Source organism: Eptesicus fuscus, chromosome 21 (assembly GCF_027574615.1).
Source record: "Eptesicus fuscus isolate TK198812 chromosome 21, DD_ASM_mEF_20220401, whole genome shotgun sequence".
NCBI lineage: Eukaryota > Metazoa > Chordata > Mammalia > Chiroptera > Vespertilionidae > Eptesicus > Eptesicus fuscus.
The window spans coordinates 47,968,509-47,994,487 of NC_072493.1; the positions used below are offsets into that span (position 1 = coordinate 47,968,509).

At 54.9% G+C, this 25,979-nt stretch overlaps 2 protein-coding genes across 2 annotated transcripts; both read right to left on the bottom strand.

Moving 5' to 3' along the window:
- Positions 1-284: 284 nt before the first annotated feature.
- On the bottom strand, positions 285-3,245 carry LOC129147543 (leukocyte immunoglobulin-like receptor subfamily A member 6). Its single transcript, XM_054710068.1, has 7 exons — positions 3,213-3,245; positions 2,588-2,613; positions 2,204-2,505; positions 1,755-2,057; positions 1,243-1,539; positions 669-977; positions 285-385 (listed from the first exon to the last, which is right to left on the bottom strand). The coding sequence occupies exons 1-7, from the start codon at positions 3,243-3,245 to the stop codon at positions 285-287; spliced, it is 1,371 nt and encodes a 456-aa protein (XP_054566043.1).
- A 193-nt stretch (positions 3,246-3,438) lies between these two features.
- LOC103303396 (immunoglobulin superfamily member 1-like) lies at positions 3,439-25,979 on the bottom strand. The gene is made up of 18 exons (XM_054710069.1): positions 25,946-25,979; positions 25,762-25,797; positions 25,322-25,597; positions 24,873-25,175; positions 11,568-11,846; positions 11,121-11,423; positions 10,613-10,909; positions 10,060-10,362; positions 8,899-8,923; positions 8,454-8,755; positions 8,005-8,307; positions 7,497-7,793; positions 6,929-7,231; positions 5,323-5,607; positions 4,871-5,176; positions 4,379-4,675; positions 3,812-4,114; positions 3,439-3,527 (listed from the first exon to the last, which is right to left on the bottom strand). Exons 1-18 carry the CDS (start codon positions 25,977-25,979, stop codon positions 3,439-3,441), a joined length of 4,341 nt encoding a protein of 1,446 aa, XP_054566044.1.

Sequence of the window (25,979 nt, forward strand, 5' to 3'; positions counted from 1 at the left end):
TCAGAGCATCCTGGGGTCAGGATGTGGGTGAGACATGGAGACTGCCTTTTCCCCACTTGAACTAGGTGCCCCGACCTGAAGCTGGGCCTCAACATCCCCCTCTGCCATGGCCCCTCCACCCTTCACCTGCCCTACTTCCGGTCTCCAAGCCAGATTCGCCAGGGGTGTGGACGTGAAAACTCCGAGCCCTGGGGGCCTGTGGTTTCCCTGAGATCTCCCCTGACCCCAGCCCCCACACAAGCCTCTCTTCAGTGTCAGGGGCCATTAGATCCTGGGAGAGACTCTCAAACACCTGGGTGAGTCAGTGCTCCTTCTGAGCAAGAAGGACCCAATGGTTCCTGAGCTGCAGACATGGGCCCTGAGGGTGGGGGGCTTGAGACCCAGGGAGTCCTGGGAAGGAGGCCAGAAAGGTTTGAGAGTCTGGCTCACCATGGAGTCCCCACCTCACTCAGATCCTCCTGTATCTGCCCTGTGGCCCCCAAGACACTCCCATTGTCCAAATGGTGCCTTCTGGGTCCAGGTGAGGGGAGGGCTGAGCAGGGTTAGGAGGGTGTGTGAGGTGCAGATGTTGTCTGGGTGACCATCCCTAGAGACCCCTCCTTCCCTTTCAGGCCCAAATTCTCAGGACGGGTCCCTGAGTTCACATTTCACCAGACAGGGTCAGGGGACCTCACCTGAGACCAGAAGCTCCAGGGGCTTACTGGGGAGTGACAGCAGGAAGGGGGAGGTGCTGCTTGAGCTGTAACACCTGTAGGTGCCCCATTGGGCTGACGTCACAGGACTCATGGAGAACTCTGCCTGGAACTGCTGAGCTCGGTGCTCTGATCTCAGATGAGAGGGGGGATCGGCTGCCCCCTCCTTGGCCAGAAGGAACGTGTCCCTCTGGCTCTGTGACTGACACAGCAGGGTCACGTTCTCTCCTGAGGCCACCTTGGGGCCTGGCAGCACTGAGAGGGAGGGTGTGTCAGACAGCTGTCCTAGAGAGAGAGAGGGAGGGAGGGTGAGGACTGCCTGCCCAGCTTGTTCTGCCCTGAGAGTCACCAGGCCTCTCTCTGCGGACCCTCCTCTCTGTCTGTCTCTGTTTCTCTATGTCTTCTCCTTCCTCCTCCCAACCCCTTCCCCATCTCTGTCTGTCACCCTCCCTCCCTGGGGCCTGCACTCTCATTCTGGCCTCAGCACCTGAGACCCCCAGCAGAGCCTGTGCAGAGTCTGGGTCCCTGACTGAACCCACTGGCTCCTCACCTGCCACCAGGATGTCCAGGGGGTCACTGGGGGCCGACCACTCAGAGGACAGGTTGTATCCACCGTAGCATCGGTACCGGCCCCCGTGGGAGCTGCTCACAGTGCCCAGGGGGAAGAGGGCCTGAGAGAGCCCAGCCTGGGGCTGCAGGACAAGGCTCTGGGGGAGGTCCCGTCCCCCCTCCTTGTGCAGAGCGAATCTGTCATAGCCGACATCAGAGCGACACTGGAGGGTCAGGCTCTGTCCAGAGGCCACGATGGGGCCCTTCTGGCTCAGGAGGGAGGGCTTCTCAGACTCACCTGGGGAGACCAGACGTGAATTACAGGGGCTGCTCCTCCCATAAACCCCTTCTCCTGGCCTGGCCTCCAGGTCTCACAATCTCTCTCTTTTTTTTTTTTTCATCCCAGCGGCCTCTGTACCCCATCACCCGCTCCCTTGGGGCTCCCCTCCCAGCAAAGATGCCAGTACTGTATCTGGTGCCTCAATCCCTGGAATATGTTATGATAGGACTCACCTGAGACCAGGAGCCCTAGATCGTCACTGGGGTGTGAGCACAGCTGAGGCCTGTCCTTGTAGCAGCCATAGCATCTGAACGTCCACCTGTGGCTGGGGAGAACGGGGCCCACAGGGAACAGGGCCTGGGACTGCCCACTGGGCTGTGGCTGTGAGTCCAGGGCCCTGAAGAACCTGTGATCTCCTTCCTTAGTCAGAATGAACCTGTGATATCCATACCCTGAGCCACACTGGAGGGTCACGTTCCCTCCTGAGGTCACAACACGGCTGAGCAGGGCAGAGAGGCTGGGTTTGCTGTAGGATCCTAGCAGAGGAGGAGGCAGCGTGTTTAATGGGACTCACACATCCTTCACATCCCCCAGAACAGGGCTGTGAGAGGGAGACACCCTGAGAACAGACGCCCTTTCTGAGGACAGAGCCTGAGGCTGGGGCCCCTGAGTGTCCTCTCACCTGTTGTCACCAGCTCCAGGGGTTCACTGGGCTCTGACCAGCCAAGCGGGCTGACATAGTAGCAGTGAAATATCCCAACATCACTCTGTGTCATGTGTGAGATGGAGAACATCACCTTGTCTCCGGGCTTCGTTGGCTTCTCTCTTTTCCATGGTGCTGGGCTTCCCTCTTTATCCAGACGGTATTCCTCAGCCCCTGGGGTTCCCTGACAGGTGATGGTCAGGGAACTTCCCTGAGGGATCGCCAGGGCTGGCTCGGCCCAGAGGATGGGTTTGGGGAGGGGCCCTAGAAAAAACAAGAGGCTACATTACAAAGGCCTCCCCACCCACACCCCACAGCTCAGCCCAAGACACCGATAGTGTATTTCTTCCATCCTAGCCTCACCTCTCCTGGCACAGGGCCCTGAGTGACTGAGCTCAGAAAGGACAGGGTCAGCGGCCCTCACCAGAGACCAGGAGCACCACGGGCTCACAAGGGAGTGACAGCAGGAAGCGGAAGGAGCTGTATGAACTGTAGCATCTGTAGATGCCCCGTGAGCTGAGGTCAGGGGACTCATGGAGAACTCTGCCTGGAACAGCCCACCTTGGTGTTTTGATCTCAAAAGCTGGGGGCGGGTGGGATCAGCTGCCCTTCCTTTGACAGACGGAAAGTGTCCCTCGGGCTCAGTGACTAACACGGCAGGGTAACGTTCCACCCTGAGGCTTCGCTGGGGCCTGGCTGCAGCTAGAGGGAGGGTCTGTCTGGTAGCCATAGTGGAGAACGGGAGGGAGGGGAACAACTGCCTGCCCACCTTGTCCTTAAATGAGTATAAATGTTTCAGACAGAAAAGGAGAGGGACAGTCCCTTTCCCCCATGGAGGCACCAACCACTGCCTCACACACACCCTCACTTACCCCTCTGGGGGCCTGACCACGTGGTGGGGAGCAGCCTATCCTCAGAGCATCCTGGGGTCAGGATGTGGGTGAGACATGGAGACTGCCTTTTCCCCACTTGAACTAGGTGCCCCGACCTGAAGCTGGGCCTCAACATCCCCCTCTGCCATGACCCCTCCACCCTTTACCTGACCTACTTCCGGTCTCCAAGCCAGATTCCCCAGGGGTGTGGACGTGAAAACTCTGAGCCATGGGGGCCTGTGGTTTCCCTGAGATCTCCCCAGACCCCAGCCCCCACACAAGCCTCTCTTCAGTGTCAGGGGCCATTAGATCCTGGGAGAGACTCTCAAACACCTGGGTGAGTCAGTGCTCCTTCTGAGCAAGAAGGACCCAATGGTTCCTGAGCTGCAGACATGGGCCCTGAGGGTGGGGGGCTTGAGACCCAGGGAGTCCTGGGAAGGAGGCCAGAAAGGTTTGAGAGTCTGGCTCTCCATGGAGTCCCCACCTCACTCAGATCCTCCTGTATCTGCCCTGTGGCCCCCAAGACACTCCCATTGTCCAACTGGTGCCTTCTGGGTCCAGGTGAGGGGAGGGCTGAGCAGGGTTAGGAGGGTGTGTGAGGTGCAGATGTTGTCTGGGTGACCATCCCTAGAGACCCCTCCTTCCCTTTCAGGCCCGAATTCTCAGGACGGGACCCTGAGTTCACATGTCACCAGACTGGGTAAGGGGACCTCACCTGAGACCAGAAGCTCCAGGGGCTTACTGGGGTGTGACAGCAGGTAGGGTGAGGTGCTGCTTGAGCTGTAACACCTGTAGGTGCCCCATTGGGCTGACGTCACAGGACTCATGGAGAACTCTGCCTGGAACTGCTGAGCTCGAAGCTCTGATCGAAGACGAGAGGGGGGATCGGCTGCCCCCTCCTTGGCCAGAAGGAACGTGTCCCTCTGGCTCTGTGACTGACACAGCAGGGTCACATTCTCTCCTGAGGCCACCCTGGGGCTTGGCTGCACTGAGAGGGAGGGTGTGTCAGACAGCTGTCCTAGAGAGAGAGAGGGAGGGAGGGTGAGGGCTGCCTGCTCACCTTATTCTGCCCTGAGAGTCAGCAGGGCTCTATCTGCGGACCCTCCTCTCTGTCTGTCTCTGTTTCTCTATGTCTTCTCCTTCCTCCTCCCAACCCCTTCCCCATCTCTGTCTGTCACCCTCCCTCCCTGGGCCTGCACTCTCATTCTGGCCTCACCACCTGAGACCCTCAGCAGAGCTTGTGCAGAGTCTGGGTCCCTGACTGAACCCACTGGCTCCTCACCTGCCACCAGGATGTCCAAGGTGTCACTGGGGGCCGACCACTCAGAGGACAGGTTGTATCCACCGTAGCATCTGTACCGGCCCCCGTGGGAGCTGCTCACAGTGCCCAGGGGGAAGAGGGCCTGAGAGAGCCCAGCCTGGGGCTGCAGGACAAGGCTCTGGGGGAGGTCCCGTCCCCCCTCCTTGTGCAGAGCGAATCTGTCATAGCCGACATCAGAGCGACACTGGAGGGTCAGGCTCTGTCCGGAGGCCACGATGGGGCCCTGCTGGCTCAGGAGGGAGGGCTTCCCAGACTCACCTGGGGAGACCAGAGGAGAATTTCAGGGGCTCCTCCTCCCATAACCCCCTTCTTTCTTTACCCCCAGGAGAAGAGAAGGGACACCAGAAGCCCCGGAGCTCCCCTCACCATCTCACATGGGGCTCCCCGCCCAGCACAGATGCCAGGAATTTATCTGGTGCCTCAATCCATGGATGCCGCAATAATGGGACTCACCTGAGACCAGGAGCCCTAAGGCATCACTGGGGTGTGAACACACTAGGGGCTTGTCGTTGTAGTAGCAGCCATAGCATCTGAAAATCCACCTGTGGCTTGCGGTCAAGGGCCCCACCGGGAAGAGGGCCTGGTACTGCCCACTGGGCTGTGTCTGTGAGTCCAGGAACCAGGAGAGTCTCTGATCTCCTTCTTTAGTCAGAAGGAACCTGCGATATCTATACACTGAGCCACATTGGAGGGTCACGTTCCCTCCTGAGGTCACGACAGGGCTAGGCAGGGCTGAGAGGCTGGGTTTGATATACAATCCTAGGAGATGAGGAGGCAGAATGTTAAATGGGGATCACACCTCCCTCATGTCCCCCAGGGCTGGGCTGTGAGAGGGAGACACCCTGAGAGCAGACCCCCGTCCTGAGGGCAGAGCCTGAGGCTGGGACCCCTGAGTGTCCTCTCACCTGTCACCACCAACTCCAGGGGGTCACTGTACTCTGACCAGCCATCAGCGCTGAGATAGTAGCAGTGAAATATCCCAACATCATGCTCTGTCATGTGTGTGATGGAGAACATCACCTTGTCTCCGAGCTTCAGTGGCTTCTCTCTTTTCCATGGTGCTGGGCTTCCCTCTTTATCCAGACGGTACTCCTCAGCCCCTGGGGACCCCTGACAGGAGATGGTCACAGGGCTCCCCTGGGGGATGACAGGGCCTGGCTCGGCCCAGAGGGTGGGTTTGGGGAGGGGCCCTAGAGAAAACAAGAGGCTCCATTACAAAGGCCTCCCCACTGCATCCCACAGCTCAGCCCAAGACACCGATAGTGTATTTCTTCCATCCTAGCCTCACCTCTCCTGGCACAGGGCCCTGAATGACTGAGCTCAGAAAGGGCAGGGTCAGGGGCCCTCACCAGAGACCAGGAGCACCACAGGCTCACTGGGGAGTGACAGCAGGAAGCGGAAGGAGCTGTTTGAGCTGTAGCATCTGTAGGTGTCCCCTGAGCTGAGGTCACGGGACTCATGGAGAACTCTGCCAGGAACAGCCCACCTTGGTGTTTTGATCTCAAAAGCTGGGGGCGGGGAATCAGCTGCCCCTTCCTTTGACAGACGGAAAGTGTCCCTCGGGCTCAGTGACTAACACGGCAGGGTAACGTTCCACCCTGAGGCTTCGCTGGGGCCTGGCTGCAGCTAGAGGGAGGGTCTGTCTGGTAGCCATAGTGGAGAATGGGAGGGAGGGGAACAACTGCCTGCCCACCTTGTACTTAAATGTGTATAAATGTTTCAGACAGAAAAGGAGAGGGACAGTCCCTTTCCCCCATGGAGGCACCAACCACTGCCTCACACACACCCTCACTTACCCCTCTGGGGGCCTGACCACGTGGTGGGGAGCAGCCTATCCTCAGAGCATCCTGGGGTCAGGATGTGGGTGAGACATGGAGACTGCCTTTTCCCCACTTGAACTAGGTGCCCCGACCTGAAGCTGGGCCTCAACATCCCCCTCTGCCATGACCCCTCCACCCTTCACCTGCCCTACTCCTGGTCTCCAAGCCAGATTCCCCAGGGGTGTGGATGTGAAAACTCTGAGCCTTGGGGGTCTGTGGTTTCCCTGAGATCTCCCCTGACCCCAGCCCCCACACAAGCCTCTCTTCAGTGTCAGGGGCCATTAGATCCTGGGAGAGACTCTCAAACACCTGGGTGAGTCAGTGCTCCTTCTGAGCAAGAAGGACCCAATGGTTCCTGAGCTGCAGACATGGGCCCTGAGGGTGGGGGGCTTGAGACCCAGGGAGTCCTGGGAAGGAGGCCAGAAAGGTTTGAGAGTCTGGCTCTCCATGGAGTCCCCACCTCACTCAGATCCTCCTGTATCTGCTCTGTGGCCCTCAAGACACTCCCACTGTCCAACTGGTGCCTTCTGGGTCCAGGTGAGGGGAGGGCTGAGCAGGGTTAGGAGGGTGTGTGAGGTGCAGATGTTGTCTGGGTGACCATCCCTAGAGACCCTTCCTTCCCTTTCAGCCCCGAATTCTCAGGAGGGGACCCTGAGTTCACATTTCACCAGACAGGGTAAGGGGACCTCACCTGAGACCAGAAGCTCCAGGGGCTTACTGGGGTATGACAGCAGGTAGGGCGAGGTGCTGCTTGAGCTATAGCACCTGTAGGTGCCCCATTGGGCTGACTTCACAGGACTCATGGAGAACTCTGCCTGGAACTGCTGAGCTCGGTGCTCTGATCTCAGACGAAGGGGGGGATCGGCTGCTCCCTCCTTGGCCAGAAGGAACGTGTCCCTCTGGCTCTGTGACTGGCACAGCAGGGTCACGTTCTCTCCTGAGGCCACCCTGGGGCCTGGCTGCACTGAGAGGGAGGGTGTGTCAGACAGCTGTCCTAGAGAGAGAGAGGGAGGGAGGGTGAGGGCTGCCTGCCCAGCTTGTTCTGCCCTGAGAGTCACCAGGCCTCTCTCTGCGGACCCTCCTCTCTGTCTGTCTCTGTTTCTCTGTGTCTTCTCCTTCCCCCTCCCAGCCCCTTCCCTATCTCTCTCTGTCTCCCTCCCTCCCTGGGGCCTGCACTCTCATTCTGGCCTCAGCACCTGAGACCCCCAACAGAGCCTGTGCAGAGTCTGGGTCCCTGACTGAACCCACTGGCTCCTCACCTGCCACCAGGATGTCCAGGGGGTCACTGGGGGCCGACCACTCAGAGGACAGGTTGTATCCACCGTAGCATCGGTACCGGCCCCCGTGGGAGCTGCTCACAGTGCCCAGGGGGAAGAGGGCCTGAGAGAGCCCAGCCTGGGGCTGCAGGACAAGGCTCTGGGGGAGGTCCCGTCCCCCCTCCTTGTGCAGAGCGAATCTGTCATAGCCGACATCAGAGCGACACTGGAGGGTCAGGCTCTGTCCAGAGGCCACGATGGGGCCCTTCTGGCTCAGGAGGGAGGGCTTCTCAGACTCACCTGGGGAGACCAGACGTGAGTTACAGGGGCTGCTCCTCCCATAAACCCCTTCTCCTGTCCTGGCCTCCAGGTCTCACGATCTCTCTCTTTTTTTTTCATCCCAGCGGCCTCTGTACCCCATCACCCTCTCCCTTGGGGATCCCCTCCCAGCAAAGATGCCAGTACTGTATCTGGTGCCTCAATCCCTGGAATATGTAATGATGGGACTCACCTGAGACCAGGAGCCCTAGATCGTCACTGGGGTGTGAGCACAGCTGAGGCCTGTCCTTGTAGCAGCCATAGCATCTGAACGTCCACCTGTGGCTGGGGAGAACGGGGCCCACAGGGAACAGGGCCTGGTACTGCCCACTGGGCTGTGGCTGTGAGTCCAGGGCCCTGAAGAACCTGTGATCTCCTTCCTTAGTCAGAATGAACCTGTGATATCCATACCCTGAGCCACACTGGAGGGTCACGTTCCCTCCTGAGGTCACAACACGGCTGAGCAGGGCAGAGAGGCTGGGTTTGCTGTAGGATCCTAGCAGAGGAGGAGGCAGCGTGTTTAATGGGACTCACACATCCTTCACATCCCCCAGAACAGGGCTGTGAGAGGGAGACACCCTGAGAACAGACGCCATTTCTGAGGACAGAGCCTGAGGCTGGGGCCCCTGAGTGTCCTCTCACCTGTTGTCACCAGCTCCAGGGGGTCACTGGGCTCTGACCAGCCAACCGGGCTGACATAGTAGCAGTGAAATATCCCAACATCACGCTGTGTCATGTGTGAGATGGAGAACATCACCTTGTCTCCGGGCTTCGTTGGCTTCTCTCTTTTCCATGGTGCTGGGCTTCCCTCTTTATCCAGACGGTACTCCTCAGCCCCTGGGGTTCCCTGACAGGTGATGGTCAGGGAACTTCCCTCAGGGATCGCCTGGGCTGGCTCGGCCCAGAGGGTGGGTTTGGGGAGGGGCCCTAGAGAAAACAAGAGGCTTCATTACAAAGGCCTCCCCACCCGCATCCCACAGCTCAGCCCAAGACACCGATAGTGTATTTCTTCCATCCTAGCCTCACCTCTCCTGGCACAGGGCCCTGAATGACTGAGCTCAGAAAGGACAGGGTCAGGGGCCCTCACCAGAGACCAGGAGCACCACAGGTCACTAGGGAGTGACAGCAGGAAGCGGAAGGAGCTGTATGAGCTGTAGCATCTGTAGGTGCCCCGTGAGCTGAGGTCAGGGGACTCATGGAGAACTCTGCCAGGAACAGCCCACCATGTGTTTTGATCTCAAAAGCTGGGGGCGGGTGGGATCAGCTGCCCTTCCTTTGACAGACGGAAAGTGTCCCTCGGGCTCAGTGACTAACACGGCAGGGTAACGTTCCACCCTGAGGCTTCGCTGGGGCCTGGCTGCAGCTAGAGGGAGGGTCTGTCTGGTAGCCATAGTGGAGAACGGGAGGGAGGGTAACAACTGCCTGCCCACCTTGTCCTTAAATGAGTATAAATGTTTCAGACAGAAAAGGAGAGGGACAGTCCCTTTCCCCCATGGAGGCACCAACCACTGCCTCACACACACCCTCACTTACCCCTCTGGGGGCCTGACCACGTGGTGGGGAGCAGCCTATCCTCAGAGCATCCTGGGGTCAGGATGTGGGTGAGACATGGAGACTGCCTTTTCCCCACTTGAACTAGGTGCCCCGACCTGAAGCTGGGCCTCAACATCCCCCTCTGCCATGACCACTCCGCCCTTCACCTGCCCTACTTCCGGTCTCCAAGCCAGATTCCCCAGGGGTGTGGACGTGAAAACTCTGAGCCCTGGGGGCCTGTGGTTTCCCTGAGATCTCCCCAGACCCCAGCCCCCACACAAGCCTCTCTTCAGTGTCAGGGGCCATTAGATCCTGGGAGAGACTCTCAACCACCTGGGTGAGTCAGTGCTCCTTCTGAGCAAGAAGGACCCAATGGTTCCTGAGCTGCAGACATGGGCCCTGAGGGTGGGGGGCTTGAGACCCAGGGAGTCCTGGGAAGGAGGCCAGAAAGGTTTGAGAGTCTGGCTCACCATGGAGTCCCCACCTCACTCAGATCCTCCTGTATCTGCCCTGTGGCCCCCAAGACACTCCCACTGTCCAACTGGTGCCTTCTGGGTCCAGGTGAGGGGAGGGCTGAGCAGGGTTAGGAAGGTGTGTGAGGTGCAGATGTTGTCTGGGTGACCATCCCTAGAGACCCCTCCTTCCCTTTCAGCCCCGAATTCTCAGGACGGGACCCTGAGTTCACATGTCATCAGACAGGGTCACAGGACCTCACCTGAGACCAGAAGCTCCAGGGGCTTACTGGGGTGTGACAGCAGGTAGGGTGAGGTGCTGCTTGAGCTGTAGCACCTGTAGGTGCCCCATTGGGCTGACGTCACAGGACTCATGGAGAACTCTGCCTGGAACTGCTGAGCTCGGTGCTCTGATCTCAGATGCAGGGGGGGATCGGCTGCCCCCTCCTTGGCCAGAAGGAACGTGTCCCTCTGGCTCTGTGACTGACACAGCAGGGTCACGTTCTCTCCTGAGGCCACCCTGGGGCCTGGCTGCACCGAGAGGGAGGGTGTGTCAGACAGCTGTCCTAGAGAGAGAGAGGGAGGAGAGTGAGGGCTGCCTGCCCACCTTGTTATGACCTGAGAGTCACCAGGCCTCTCTCTGAGGACCTTCCTCTCTGTCTCTGTTTCTGTGTTTCTTCCTCTTCCCCCTTTCTACCCCTTCCCCCTTACTCTCTGTCTCCCTCCCTCCCTGGGGCCTGCACTTTCTTTTTGTGGCTTCACCACCTGAGACCCCAGCAGAGTCTGGGTCCCTGACTGAACCCACTGGCTCCTCACCTGCCACCAGGATGTCCAGGGGGTCACTGGGGGCCGACCACTCAGAGGAGAGGTTGTATCCACCGTAGCATCGGTACCGGCCCCCGTGGGAGCTGCTCACAGTGCCCAGGGGGAAGTGGGCCTGAGAGAGCCCAGCCTGGGGCTGCAGGACAAGGCTCTGGGGGAGGTCCCGTTCCCCCTCCTTGTGCAGAGCGAATCTGTCATAGCCGACATCAGAGCGACACTGGAGGGTCAGGCTCTGTCCAGAGGCCACGATGGGGCCCTGCTGGCTCAGGAGGGAGGGCTTCCCAGACTCACCTGGGGAGACCAGACGTGAATTACAGAGGCTCCTCCTCCCATTAACCCTCTTCTTCTGTTCTGGCAGCGAGGTCTCCCTGTCTCTCTGTATCTTTGTGCCAGCGGCCCCTCTACCCCCATCACCCTCTCACTTGGGGAATCTCCTCCCAGCAAAAATGCCAGTCGTGTTTCTGATGCCTCAATCCATGGGTGGGGCAATAGTGGGTCGTACCTGATACCAGGAGCTCCAGGGCATCACTGGGATGAGACCACACCTGGGGACTGTCCCTGTAGCAGCCATAGCATCTGAACCTCCACCTGTGAATGGGGGTCACGAGGCCCACAGGGAACAGGGCCTGGAACTGCCCACTGGGCTGTGGCTGTGAGTCCAGGGTCCAGGAGTGCCTGTGATCTCCTTCCTTAATCAGAAGGAACCTGCTAAACCCCTGCACTGAACCACACTGGAGGGTCACGTTCCCTCCTGAGGTCACGACAGGGCTGGGCAGGGCGGAGAGGCTGGGTTTGCTGTAGGCTCCTAGGAGAGGTGAAGGCATCGTGTTAAATGGGCGCACACCTCCCTCACATCTCCCAGGGCTGGGCTGTGAGAGGGGACTCCATGAAAGCAGACCCCTTTCTTGAGGGCAGAGCCTGAGTCTGGGACCTTTGAGTGTCCTCTCACCTGTCACCACCAGCTCCAGGGGGTCACTGCTCTCTGACCAGCCCTCAGGGCTGATATAGACACAGCGATAGTTCCCTGCATCAGGCTTTGTCATTTGTGCGATGGAGAACTTTGCCTTGTCTCCAGGCTCCAAGGAATTCCCTCTGCTCCAGGGCACTCCCTCTTTATCCAGTCGGTACTCTTTGGCCTTCAGGGTCCACTGACACCACATGGTCACGGGGTTACCCCAGTGGATCACAGGGCCTGGATCAGCCCAGATGGTGGGCTTTGGAAGGGTCCCTGGAAGGAATCAGAGGCTGGGTTAGAAGGCATTACCCACCCCCACATTGCTAAGATGGGCCACAGCCATTAACCCAGAACCACTATTATCCATCGTCAGATGCATAACCTGTTCCCCCTTGTGCCAAGCTAGAGGGACCTAGGACACCAGGGGAAACTCACCGGCTTGCACTGGGATCCTGAGGCCCACACTCAGCCCTGGAAGAGAGTCTCTGTGAGAGATTTGCCCTGAACCCTGAGCAGCACCCTCCTCCCCATGAGCCTCCTGAGTCCTGGGGTCCTGACAGACCAGGGCTCCCCTCCTCCTCCCATCTCACCGAGGCAGAGCAGGGCCCTGAGGGTGGGGGTCATGGCGTCTTCTCCCTGGGGCTTCAGCTGAGCAGATGGAGGAAGCCACAGTGCTAGTGGGATAAGCACAGAGACGCACAGGAGGTGGTCACTTGGAGACCAGCCTTACCCATCAAGGGGTGGTCACATCAGCAGCCCACAGACAAGGGCACAGCCTCTTTAGGAGCCTGGCTCTCATTTTCATGGTGAAGCAGGAAATAGACCCGGAGCCTCCTGAGACGCCCCTTGCAGGTGAGATGACTCGGGGCACATGCTTCCCTGTCGGGGCCTCCCCCACGGCGTCTCCTTCCTCCTCAGCCCGTCCATCAGCCCCTCCCTGGGGTCCTCACCATGGACAGTGCCACCCGGGCCCTGGAAATGCTTCAGGAAGACGTGGGTCCCTGTGGCCTGCAGAGCTCAGATCAGCAGGGACACGCTCACCCTCTCCCTGTGCAGCTCAGGGCGATGTCACTGTGACAATGAGCACAAAAGGGAAACACAGAACAAATAAAGGAAGGAAACAGGTCCCTTCTATGGCCCCAGAATGTAGCTTTCTCTCAGTCACACCCCCTCCATGGACTTCTCATTTTTCTTGCAACAACATCCACCCCAGTTTCCTAGAAATAAGATATAACTCATTCCTGCCTCCACAGTGATCCTTGTTCCTTAAGCAGAGCTGGCCCCTCATCCTGTCCTCCACTCTTCAGCTTTTGGGGTCAATGATGGGTCTAGTGCTCTGATGTTGGGGACAGAGCTCATATTTAAATATTTCACCATCATCATGGTCTCTGTGACCTTGAGCAGTACCAGCCGATCTCTGCATTTCTGGTTCCTGGTGTGAAGCACATAGGCATGAAGCCAAATTCTCAGAGTGTTGCGGGATCGATGGTATCTTGGATGTGGACGGATGAACCCTTGATAATTCCCAGACCTCATTAAGATGTGTGGGATGAGACATAAGAGGATCAATGTGTATCATTTCACAGTCAAAATGAGGGATGGGTGTGTCCACTCAAGAGCCCTCATCTGTTCCTAATGCTGAGAAATAGATGCAGCCATCATCAACGCAGAGGAAGTGAAAGTTCCCCAAACAAAGAGGGAACCTCACAAAATGAAAAGGATCAAAGTGAGTGGCCACTGGTGACCACAAGTGGTCATCTGTGGGGAGTTCTCCACCTCCGTGTGGACAGGAGAGGGACCCCAGGGTCGTCACAGGCAGGGAGGGGATCTGGAATAAGGTGATAGTTGGGTGGCCCCATTTCTCATGCTTGAGGATGAACATTGAGGCGTCTCTATGAACTGACCCAGCCCAGAGTCAACACTGAGCCGTGTGTGTGTGTGTGTGTGTGTGTGTGTGTGTGTGTGTAACAGATTCAATCCAGCCTAGTCCAACAGGAGCGTCTGTCCAGGTGTGAGTGTGAGGCTCACATTGGAGCCATCCCTGCTGGGCACATCACAGTCAAAAGCTGAGTTTGGGAGAGTGGATGCTGCATCCCCTTCAGATTCTCCATCCCCTTCAGATTCCAACATCATGTGAGCCCTGGGAGAATCTCTCTGTGGAGAATCAGATGTGAGCATATACAAGAAATAGACACGAACAATTATTCTAATTATGAAAAATGGTGCTAAAATAGGCTGCCTACCGAGTCTTTAATGCAGGTAATCATATATGAGACAACAGAACACTAGGAATATAAGAAACTCATTTTAATCAAAGATTGTTGAAATGTCAGAAACAACAAAGGTGAAAATTGAATTATTGGAAGAACCCCAAGGCTTATATAATAAAAGTTTAGAGAATTTTGGAAAGGCATTACTTAAATGTCAGAGAAGTAAAAAGGAATAAAAATAAAAACATGATTTCCTTTAACACTCTCAAAATATTTTTTTTCACCCAGGAGAAGATACAGATGAAGATAAAATAACAGAATTGGAAGACAACATTGAGGAAATCATATATAATAAAAGGCTAACATGCAAAAAATTGTCCCCTCAACTGGGAGTTTCACCAGGGTGTGGGGCCATGCCAGCCAACTGCCCTTGACCCCTCCCCCTGGTGGGCCCTACACCCAATCACCCCCAATCGGCCCACCTCCACCCCAATCAGGGATGGGGATGGCCAGCCAACCTCCTGGCCCCCAAACTCCGGTCCACCCGCCCGATCAGCCCCAATAGGGGCAGTCCAGTCGGACCCCACCTGTGCACGAATTCATGCACCTGGCCTCTAGTTTTGTAGAATGCAATACAGAGAGACTGGAATTGAACACTTTAGATGCATGGGAATAGAGAGTTCTGGTCAAGATGGTTGTGTAAGTAAGCATAGTAATTGGAACCTCCCACAACCACATCAAATTGCAACTAAACTACAGAACATCCATCATTCAGAACTAACTGAAATCTAGCCCAACAAAAGTTTTATAACTGAGTACATACAGAAGCCACATAGAGACTGATAGAAACGTGGGGAGGAAAATTCGCTGGTCCCATACCCATGTGTGGTGATAAAAACTGGGGCTGGGGGGAGAGACTTGGTTGTGAAGGTCCTCCCTCAGTTGTGAGGCGTCCCAGACCTACATCAGACCCCCCACCCAGTGTTACAGTGCTGGGAAGAGAACTCCCCATAACTTTTGGTTGTAAAACCCTGTGATGATTGTGGTTGAGTGAGACAGAGGGTATCTGGAGTCCCAGGAGTTCCTCTTAAAGGGCCTATGAAGACATTTACTTGGACTCCCTTGCCCTGAAGCACTCCAGGACCTACGTTGCAGCTTGAAAGGTACCAGGGACATACAGGGAGGACGTAATTATCATCAGGACTGAAGCTGAGGGGGCAGTTTCCTCCCAGACAGAAGTGCTGGCAGATGTACGGGAATGGAAAGAGAAGGGCCATGTGTGTGGTTTCAGGAGGAATGAGGTGAGGATGACATTGGCTACAGACCTAGGGGCCAGTGGGCGGCTATTTTTCAGAGAAGCAGAGAGAACACGCAGTGTCAAGTGCATGAATATACATATGAACCGTGTGTCTTCATAGTTCGTGTCAAGTGGAGGAAACAGATGAGAACTGACTTTATTGTACACCAGCTCTCCTTTACAAATTAAAAAAGGCCAACAAATATGGCAAAAGTACTCTTGAAGGAGTGGATTGTGAGTGAAGACTTTTATACTCATCCAAATTAGTATATTAAAGGGCAAAGGTGAAAGGGTCAGAGAGGAGAAATCTACAAGGATAAGGAGACAGTGGTTGGAGGGAAAGGACCATAGCTCAATGGCAGAAGGTCCAGACCTTGTCCCTACACATGAGTGATGACTCCTCCACCTGCAACTAGCCGCAGACAGGTCCCTCAGCATATGTCTCATGTTATCTTCCAGATTCTCTGGGCACATGAGATTCACTGTCCCAAAATTCCACCTCTCTGAACAGTGCATTGTTGCCTCTGTGTTCATATCCTGGCCGCATCATGGGTCCTTTTGTGGCTGTTTCAATCCTCATAGAGCAGCACCCCAAGCGCCACCAGGAACAATCCAGCCATGCCTATCTGGATGGAATTCTCCAGGGTGTAGTCTTGGAGGTGAGAGCCTGGATATTGTGGGCAAAGAGGTCACAGAGGTCAGGGCAGGACAATGTCCACCCAGGGCCCTGGATGTCCACCCAGGGCACCCACCTCCCCTTGACAGGACATGACTGTCTGTGCTGAGCCCATAACAGAGAGTGTCTCCTACTCACCACTCGTGGGGTCTGAGTTGTTCTGTGAGGGGCTGATGGTGTCGGCTGCTCCTGAGAACCAGAAAGAAGTGGGGCTGTGTGAGGAGTTGATGCCACTCAAACCCAGAGGTCCCATCACTCTCCCCTTCTCATGACCTAACTGTTACCAACCCTTCCATGAACCCTTTCTCTGGTGGAGAAGGGTCCTGGCTGCTCTCATGGGTTCTTTTCTGAATCACTTTGGAGCACAGATTGTCTTTGTCTGGAGAATTCAGGACTGGGCAGACATAGGGTTTCTCATTACACACAATAGTGTGTTGTTTTAATCCTTCTGCTTATTGTGGGATTCTGAGCCATGGAAGCTAACCCAACAGGGTATAAGAGATTATATTTATGCAACAGCTGGTGACCTAAGATCCATGGGCTGGTCTCAGATATAGAGACATGCATAGATATAGACCTTGAACAATTCTTGAGATAAGAGTAGGGACAATATTATAAATAAAATTGCTAAATGCATCTGAAGGAAAAAAAACATGAAGCATCTATTCTAAGACATTTCATATTAATAAAATGTTATTTAACATAATAAAGTATAAGTTTAATGTAACCCCAATTACAATAAGAGTAGAATTACCTTTATAATTCCTGGATGTTTGCAACTTAAATTTATATGTGCAAGTAACTACTGCTTAAAAGTTGTCAAAGCAAAAGTAATTAATAGATGTGTACAAAAATATCTAGGAAATTATGATAAGCAAATAAGTTAGAGGGAGAAAAAATTAATTATCTCACTTATATGTGAAATCCAATGAACAAAATAAAGTGATGGATAAAATAGAACCAGAGCATTAGAAACATGGAACATACTGATGAATCTCAGAGGAAGGGAGGAGGGGGCTGGAAGAGATTAACCAAAGAACTTATATCCATATTAGTGGCCCAGTGCACAAAATTCATGCACATTAAAAGGGAATTATTTAGAGGAAATATTTTAATATTGCTATTTGCCCTTTCTCTATAATAGAAGTGTCAGAGATGAAAGAAAATTAGTAAAATGTATATGAAAATCTCCCTCCTGTCAGAATCTGGGGCTTACAGGGGGACCCAGAGTCAAGTCCCCTCCCACCCACATGCACCTCAAAATGGCGCAAAACCCAGACCCGGCCGATCCCAACGCCGCCAAGCCCTATAGGGTAGGGAGGGCATGGTCTCAGGTCCCTAGTCAAGCCCCTCTGGGTGGGGGGCATGGCCTCAGGTTCCCCAGTCCTGGCATGAGGGCGATAGGGCGCAAGGGCATGATAACCATTGGCATATTAGCTCTTTATTATATAGGATATGCCATGCCCATGGTCACAAACAACAGTGTGGTGAAAGCCTGTGTTGAGGCAGGAACTGGGTGGAGGGGGCCAATGAGGAGAAAAAGAGGGACATATATAATACTCTCAACAAGAAAGATTTAAAATGCAGAGAGCAGTCATGAGTTTCACACAGTTTGGGCAGGAACCCCCTAGTTCTTCACAAGCTTTGCCTGGTCCCCCTGAGTCTCAGGTGAGCACAGGGCCTTGCAGAGTGGTACCCACAGGCGGGGACACTTCTCACTGCAACAGAGTGTCCAGGGGCGACAGCACTGTCAACCACAGCAGGTTGTTTCAGGTCTAGGAGGTTTGGAGAGGAGGTGGCTCTGTTCAGATGGGCTCAGGGGGCCCATGAGGGGGCACGATGTGGTCCTAACCAGGGTTGTGTGTGTGTGTCAGGGAGGGGAGGAGGTTCACTGGGATGAGTTTGGTTGGAGGAGGCCTTGGCCTCACTGGGACTGGAGAGTGTAGCTCAGCCTGATCGTCAGCAGCATGGTCTGCCGAGTGGAGATTCTTGGATGTGGCTGGAGTCAGGGGGGGACCGTGGACAGGCTTTGTGCAGGGGATGGTCGGTGACAGGTACGATTGGGGCCATGAGAATGAAACACCTGAGCCCACAGTGATGGGCTTGAGGACGCCAGAAGGAGGCTGATGGGGTCACACCAATGAGCTGTCCTGGGCCTTCACCTGAGCTTGTCTGTAGGGAGAACTGGATCACAGAAAGGAGAACCGGGAGCCAGACGCTGGGATTGGTTCAGTGTGTGAGGAGGAGGGAGGGAAGGATGGAGGGCTCCTCCTCTCTCCACCTTGGCTGCCTGCAGGAGCCAACAGGGCTGTGCCAAGGTTGCTGGCCCCAAGAGGAACAGGGGGCCTGGGGAATGTTACAACACTGTCAGTCACCCACAGAGGCAACCAGCACTGCCCTCCGGGCCTGGGTGTGTGCTGCTGCTTCTCCCTATCACTTCCTCTCTCTGACTTCCTTGTCTAGTGAGCAGAGCCCCTGCTCTCAATCCCTCTCCATCAATCCTTCAGAGTCCTTTCTGCCTCCTCACTGCCTCTTGTCCCCCCTGTACCTCTTTGTCTAATGCTGTTTATTCCATCTCCATGCTTTGGGTAGAAAAACATGTTGGAGACAATTCCCAGGTTGTAATCTAAGACCTGGGGACACGGTTATTGAGCCAGTCTCTTTCCACTTCCTCTTTGCCTGTTGGGCAAAATTGTGAAACCTCACTTCTAAGGGTTGTTATGAGGGTCAGCAGTGACTGAGACATGAAGGGCCTCAATCTGGTGTCATTTTCGTTCTTTTTTAAAAATATTTTTTATTGATTTCAGAGAAGAAGGGAGAGGGAGAGAAAGAGATAGAAACATCAATGATGAGAGAGAATCATGGATCAGCTGCCTCCAGCAAGCCCCACACTATGGATGGAGCCTACAACCCAGGCATGTACCTTGACTGAGAATAGAACCATGATCTCCTGGTTCACATGTCAACACTCAACTACTGAGTCACACTGGCCGGAAAGCTGATGTCATTTTCTGACCTGATGAAGGCACAAGTATGAGAGACATGTGCTGGGAAGGGCTGTGTGGAAGTCCCATGTGTATCCCCCAAGCCTACAAGGTAAATCAGAAGCTGTAGTGCATCCTTGGTTGAATGGCAGATGAGCTCAGACAAAAGGAAGCAGGGATGGTGGGCCTCATCCTGGATCCTAGACTCAGCCCAAGTCAGGAGTGAAGGTGGAAATGTAATGAGTGGGTTGGTCCCTAAGCACTAAGGCACTTAGGGCACCTCTGACCTGGTGGGAGTCCTGCTTCCATAAAACTCTACGGACACCAATGGGCAACCCACAAGGGAGCTATAGGAACCATGCATGTTTTATGTGCATTTATTTTTATTGAAGCAACAATCACATAACATACAATTGAGCCTTTAAAATATGAAATTCACTAGAAATCAGTAAATACACAATGTCTCAATGACAACGTCTATCTAGTTTCAAGAAGTTTTTATAACCAACCCCCCAAAAAAACACCAAACAGTCCATCTGCCATCTGTCCTCCTGGTCAACCCCAGACAAACCAATCTGATTTCGGTTTCTATGGGTTTCCTTCTCCTGGATATTTCGCATAAATGGAATCACACAACCCCTGATCTCATGTGTCCGCTTTCTGTCACTGAGCTGCATTATTATGATGTTCGCCCACAATGTACCAGGCACCTGTCCTTTCTTCTTTATCGTTTAAAAAATCCCAGGGTTGTGAAGATCCCTCATTTTGTTGGGATGGATGTGACCCAGCACGAAGGCGTGTATAGATGTGAATCCAAACCAGCCATGTGAGACAGACCCTCATGTCACAGAGTGAGAACAGAACTGCAGTGGAGGAGAGTGCGCAAGGACAAGAAGAGAGGGAGAGCACCCAGGTGGATGGAGGAGGCATTCTTTACAGGGACATGGCCCATGTCTCCGGCACCCAGACCTCACCTACCACATCTTCTTCCCTGGACATTCTCAGCAGACAGTTTCCCAACTGTGGTCCATATTTTCTTCCAGCACCTCCTGGGGTCATCAGATGGGCTCCAAGGCTCCCCCACTCTGAATGGTGCATTGTTCCCTCTGTGTTCTCATCCTGGCTGCATCGTGGGTCCTTCTGGTGTCGTTTTGATCCTGAAATAGCAGCAATCCGAGCATCACAAGGACCAAGCCAGCCACGCCCATCCGGATGAGATTCTCCACTGTGTAGTCTTGGAGATGGAAAAAGAAGAATTGTGGGTAAAGAAGTCTCAGAGGTCTGTGTGGGCTCAAATCTCCAAAATTTTAATGTTCAACCTGGGTTCCCACCTCCCCTTGACATCAGCGTCCCTCTGATGTCTGCACTCAGCACCTGCTCTGAGTCAGTTGATAAAAGTTAGCTGTGCCCAAGAACTGAGGGTGAGGGAAGAAATGGTCTCAATTCAGAAACAACACGAGCTGTGTGTTCTGTGTTCAGTCTGAGGATCAAGACCCCATGAGCTTATCCCCCTACAGCTGAGAGATCCCATGTGTTCCACAGCTGGGGACCCAGGGTCCATGGAGGAGGGGTTAATGTCAGGGCCTCCTGAATCTCAGGAGCATGAAGGGGTGCAAGTCTGAGCTGGTCCCCTTCACCCCACCCTGCCCAGGCCCCTCCTCTCATGGGTCTGCTATTTTCATCCTCACCTGAAGTTGTTCATCTATCGATTGTTTAATTAACTCATTTATTGTACAATAATGAATACCTACAGTGGTAGATATATTTACCAGATGAAAAATATGGGTATGTGGATGCTATTCAGGTGATTATTTTATTTCAAAAAACAACAAAGTTTATAACCAAGGAAGTCTTCAGTTCTGGTTCAAACTTTATGGAACAGAGAAAATCCCCCTAATTGCAATATTGAGTGAGCACCAATTGTAGGAAATCATGGCCATCTCTTACCCAACTTTGATATAAATACCAAGAATATAAACATAAATTATGGACCTCTCCTCATCACAAAGATCCTTGCCATGACTCTAAACCCCAACTCCCACAATTCAGAAAATGCACGTGGACGATGAACATTATTCTGTTGGGTTAATAGCCAAGTGGTGGCTACCAAGAAGCCTTTGTAATGTGTCTCCTGTCGTTATAAGTCACAGAGAAAGGTAATTCTGGCAGATCTGTATCTGTCAGAAAAAGAGCATTCCTAAGAAACCCTATGAAACAAAACGGATTGGAACAAAGAGGCCAATAGTGCCTTTGACATAAATGTAGAATTCTTCATGGGTTTGCCTTGACCTAACTTTGGGTGTGAATTGAGCTGTTTTCCAGAGGGGAAACTCTGGCACATTTTACCCCGTCATTCCATCCTCTGGGACGTGGAGTAAGAAAAATAGGTATGCCATCGGGAATAAAGAAGTGACATTTCCAGGGCTGGTGGCTATTCTAATTTTCTCAGCATGTTAGAGGGATCAACTGAAAAACAGTCCACAGGGAGAGAGTCTTCGGGAGGCTAGCAGGCCATGATATGTGTGTCCAAACAAGAGCTCGCCTATGTGCACTTACTATCATTTAGAAAATCTACAGGAATCACACCGCTTACTCACAAATTACCACATTAGTTGTGCAATTCTCTAAGTGGGCTGTGCATTCACTCAATTTTACAAAAAGCTGCCACCTGCCTCTGAAGTTCATTCATAAACTTCATTTGAAAATGTGAGTGATAAGAAGACTTTATATAAATAAGAAGTTATTCTCCATAACAAATGTCTGAATTAAATCTACTCCCAATGGCAAGAGGAATAGAATGCTTATATTTCTATCTGGACTCCGTATAATGTAAGCTAAATTGTGAGCTCATAGACTGAAGCATTGCCTGATGGTTCTCTAAAAGGAGCCATAACAGACCCGTGTGCACAGAAACCCTGAGCAGAGGTGAATGCACAGAGTCTGGGCAGGAGGCCCCAGGTCCGCTTGCTCCCTGCAGGGTCCCTCCTTATTCTCAGGTGAGCACCGAGGTCCTGGAGGCCTCCAGGTGAGCACAGGGGGGCGTGCAGTGTGGTGCCCACAGGCAGGATGCTTCTGTCCATAAGCGGGTGTCCAGTGGGGGCTGGGACTACAGGGACCCAGATTCTGAGATGAAGACATCAGGAGGTGAATGGGTTGGGCGGGGTCTGTGCTCTCTGCTCAGTCTAATCACATTCCTTCTCATTTCACACACATCTCACTGGCACTCCCTACCCTGCATCTCTGCTGAGGTTCAGAATGCGGTTCAGGAGTGGGAGGTCCTGTCTGTCTCTACTCTCTCATGGGCTGGACCCTGCTCTATGGAACCTCCTCCCCCTCCTTGTTTATTACTGTCACCCACACTCCTAGGGACAGGGCCCTGAGCCGACTGAGCACAGAAAGGACGGGGTCAGGGCTCCTCACCTGAGACCAGCAGCTCCAGGGGGTCACTGGGCTGTGACAGCAGGTAGGGGGAGGAGCTGTTGGAGCCATAGCACCTGTAGGTCCCCTGGTGGCCTGAGCTCACAGGACTGAGGGTGAAGGTGGCCTGAGCGGGTGCAGACGTGTTCTGCAGACGAAGGTGCTGGGGAGGGTCCAGTGACCCCTCCCTGTGCAGGTGGAAGGTGTCCAACCAGATCTCAGACCCACACCGCAGGGTCACGGTCGCTCCCCTGGACACAGAGGGTCCCGGCTGGGCTGAGAGGGAGGGTTTCCTGTACATTCCTGGGGAGGGGAAGGTTGTGGTGTGTAGAGAGCCACCCCTCCCGTCACGCCCTTTACCCTGAGCTGAGGGACCTTGTCCTTCTCCAGAGACTCTGTCTGTGACGCCTCCCAGCTCCTCTCAGTCCCCATGGTGGGGAGGCAGGTATCTCCTTTTATATCCTTTCTCACTCTCTCCTCCTTCAGCAGATGGAAAGGGCCCGATGTGAGCTGTGAGCTATAGGAGAGGGACATGTTCCCTCCTGAGGCCACCACAGGGCTTGGCTGGGCTGAGAAGGAGAGTGCCCTGTACTCTCCTGAGGGAGAAGAAAGGGTCTGTGTTAAAGGGACAGTCACCCTCATGCCCCAGGCATGTTCTGTGAGGGGTGGGGTCCCCTGAGGCCACACTTTATTTCCTCTGCCTGTGACCTGGAGCCCACAGTGGGGAGGGGACCCGGTGTCTCCCTTACCTGTCACCACCAGGAGCAGGGGGTCACTCCGCTCTGACAGTATGCCCCCAGTGGTGTGATATGCACACTGGTACAGCCCTGCATGGGGTGAGGTCATGGCTTCAATGAGGAAACCGGCCTTGTTGCTGGAGTTCTGTGGGATCTTCGTATCCAAGGGCTCAGAGTCCCTCTCTTTATACAGAACGTAGGCAGTAGCCTGCAGAGACCCCTGAAACCAGATGGTCACGGGGCTCCCCTTGGTGACTATGGGGCCTGGGTCAGCCCAGATGGAGGGTTTGGGGACGTCTCATGGAAAGGAATCAGGCATGAAAGGTCCTGGGGAGCTCTCATTCCCTCATGATATCATGTATGAGCCAGTAATGCCATTTAATGAGCACCTACTGTGTGTGAGCAACATGCTCAGGTCTGTCACTCATCTCCTCTCACCTCACAGCAGTCATGCACCAGGGATTGCTGACCCCACCACCCACTTCACTGAGGCTCAGAGAGGTTAACCACATGCCCCATGTCACCCAGCCTGGACGGGGCAGGGCTGGGACTGGAACCCAGGACTGTGTGTTCCCTGTGCTGTCCTCACGCTGCCCCCCAGGGAAACACCAGCTTCGTGCTCTGGGCTCCTCCTCCGCAGGGGCCTGTCCACGTCTCATCTAGAGCTGAGGGTCCTTCCTCATTACCCGCCCCCAGTACAGTAGGGACAGGAGGGGCAGGGTGTGGTGTGGACTCTGAGTCTCTCCTGGATCCATCCCCACCCACAGGGCCCTGACACCCCTTGGGGAGGTCGGGCTGGGCTTGGGGGTCTGCCTTCCTGAGCTCTGTGAGGCCCTTATGTCACCGCATCTCCCAGCAGCCTGTGAGCAGAATGGGACCAGGGATGAGCAGACAGGAACCCCACACTCAGAGGAGAGAAGGGACCGCTCAGCCCCACAGCAGGAGCAGCAGAGCCTGGAGCTGAGCCAGGGCTGATCCACCCTGTTCCCTCCTCTGAGCTGAGTCTGAGCTGAGGGGGAGGACTGGGTGCCCGGACCCTTGTCCTGCCTGTCCCTCCCTGTACAGTGTCACCGTCACTGAGACAGAGGGGACCGGCCCCATAACATCACGTCCTGGGTGCTTCCCTGTGAGGCCCTCTCCCAGGAGGTCAGGGCCAGAACCGACAGGAAGTCTAAACTCTGGATAAGGATTCTCTTCTTTACACTTAGAGACACTGAGGCCCAGGCAGGGGAAGGGGGTGTCCAAGTCAGCGAATCCAAAGGAGCCTAAACCCCTGAAAGCCCCAAGGTTCAGCCCCTGTCCTCATGGAGGAATCCACCACCTCCCCACAGAGACCCTCACTTATCCCTCTGTGGGCCCGACTCAGGCCTCCTGGGATGAGGATGGGGTAGGAGGGGTGGGGATGTCACCTCCCCACATGAGCCCAGCTCCCCTCCCCAGCCGGCGCCCACCTCCCTCTGCCATGACCACCCCACCCATCACTGCCTCAGACCCTGGGACTCCCAGCCCCCCAGGGACACAAGCCCGTCCTTGAGGATCTGGGTCACTCGATCTTCTGACAGACTCTCAGGACTTGCTTTGGGGGGGGGGGGGGTTGCTGTGCTCCCTATACACAGAGCTCCCTGGGACTCACCAGCTGTGGAGGTGGGCCCTGTGGGTGGGGAGCTGGGGCCTCCAGAGGGTCCTGGAAATGAGGATGGAAAGGGGTGAGGCTGAGGGTCCTCTAGAGTCTCCAAATCACTCGGTCCCTTCTCCTCCATCTGCTCTGTGATCCCCAAAGACACTCCCCCTGCCCACTTAACAACTACCCAACCCAGTTCATGGGGAGGATTCAGCAAAACTGAGAGCGTCTCTGAGGGCAGATCTCTGCTGGGTGACCAACACTCAGACCCCTCACTCTCACCCAAGCTCACATGTCTCCTGGGGCGGGACCCTCAGCTGCCTGTGCTCAGAGAGGATGGGATCAGGGGCCCCTCACCTGAGACCAGTAGATCCAGGGGGTCACTAGGGTCAGACCACTCCTGGGGATTCTTCCCAAAATTGCCATAGCATCTGAACGTCCACCTGTGGCTGGGGGTCACGGGGCCCACAGGGAACAGGGCCTGGGACTGCCCACTGGGCTGTGGCTGTGAGTCCAGGGTCCAGGAGAGCCTGTGATCTCCTTCCTTAGTCAGGAGGAACCTGTCAAATCCCTCCCATGAGCCACACTGGAGGGTCACGTTCCCTCCTGAGGTCACGACAGGGCTGGGGAGGGCTGAGAGGCTGGGTTTGCTGTAGAATCCTAGGAGAGGAGAAGGCAGCGTGTTAAATGGAGCTTACACCTCCCTCAGGTCCCCCAGGGCTGGGCTGTGAGAGGGAGACACCCTGAGAGCAGACCCCCTTCCTGAGGGCAGAGCCTGAGGCTGGGACCCCTGAGTGTCCTCTCACCTGTCACCACCAGCTCCAGGGGGTCACTGTGTCCTGACCAGCCCGTGGGGCTGAGGTAGTTACAGGTATATCTCTCTGCATACTTTCCTCTAATGAGGAACTTGGCCATGTCTCCAGGCTCCAGCGATTTCTGTCTGCCCAAGTACCGAGGACTGCCATCTGCATACAGCCGGTACTCTTGAGCCTTCAGGGTTCCCTGACACCAGATGGTCACGGGGCTCCCATAAGGGATCACAGGGCCTGGCTCAGCCCAGAGGGTGGGTTTGGGGAGGGTTCCTGGAAGGAAACCAGACGCTGTATTACAAAGACCTTCCCACCATCTTTCCCCAGCTCAGTCCAAGACCCTCTTATTTTATCACCTCATCCCAGCCCCTCTGTGCTCCCTCCTGAGCCCCAGGGATGAAGTAAGAGGAGGGACATGGAGCCTGGGGAGGACTCACCTGCCTGCACTTGGATCCTCTGGTCCAGACTCAGCCCTGGAAGAGAGTCCCTGTCAGATATTTGCACCCGGACCTCTGAGCTGATTCCCTTCCCATCAGGCCCCGTCCACTGGAGCTGCCTGATCCTGGGGAGTAAGACGGGCAGCCGCCTTTCCTACTCCCCCTCCCTGTGTCCACAACTGACCGAAGCAGAGAAGAGCAGAGAGGATGGACGTCAT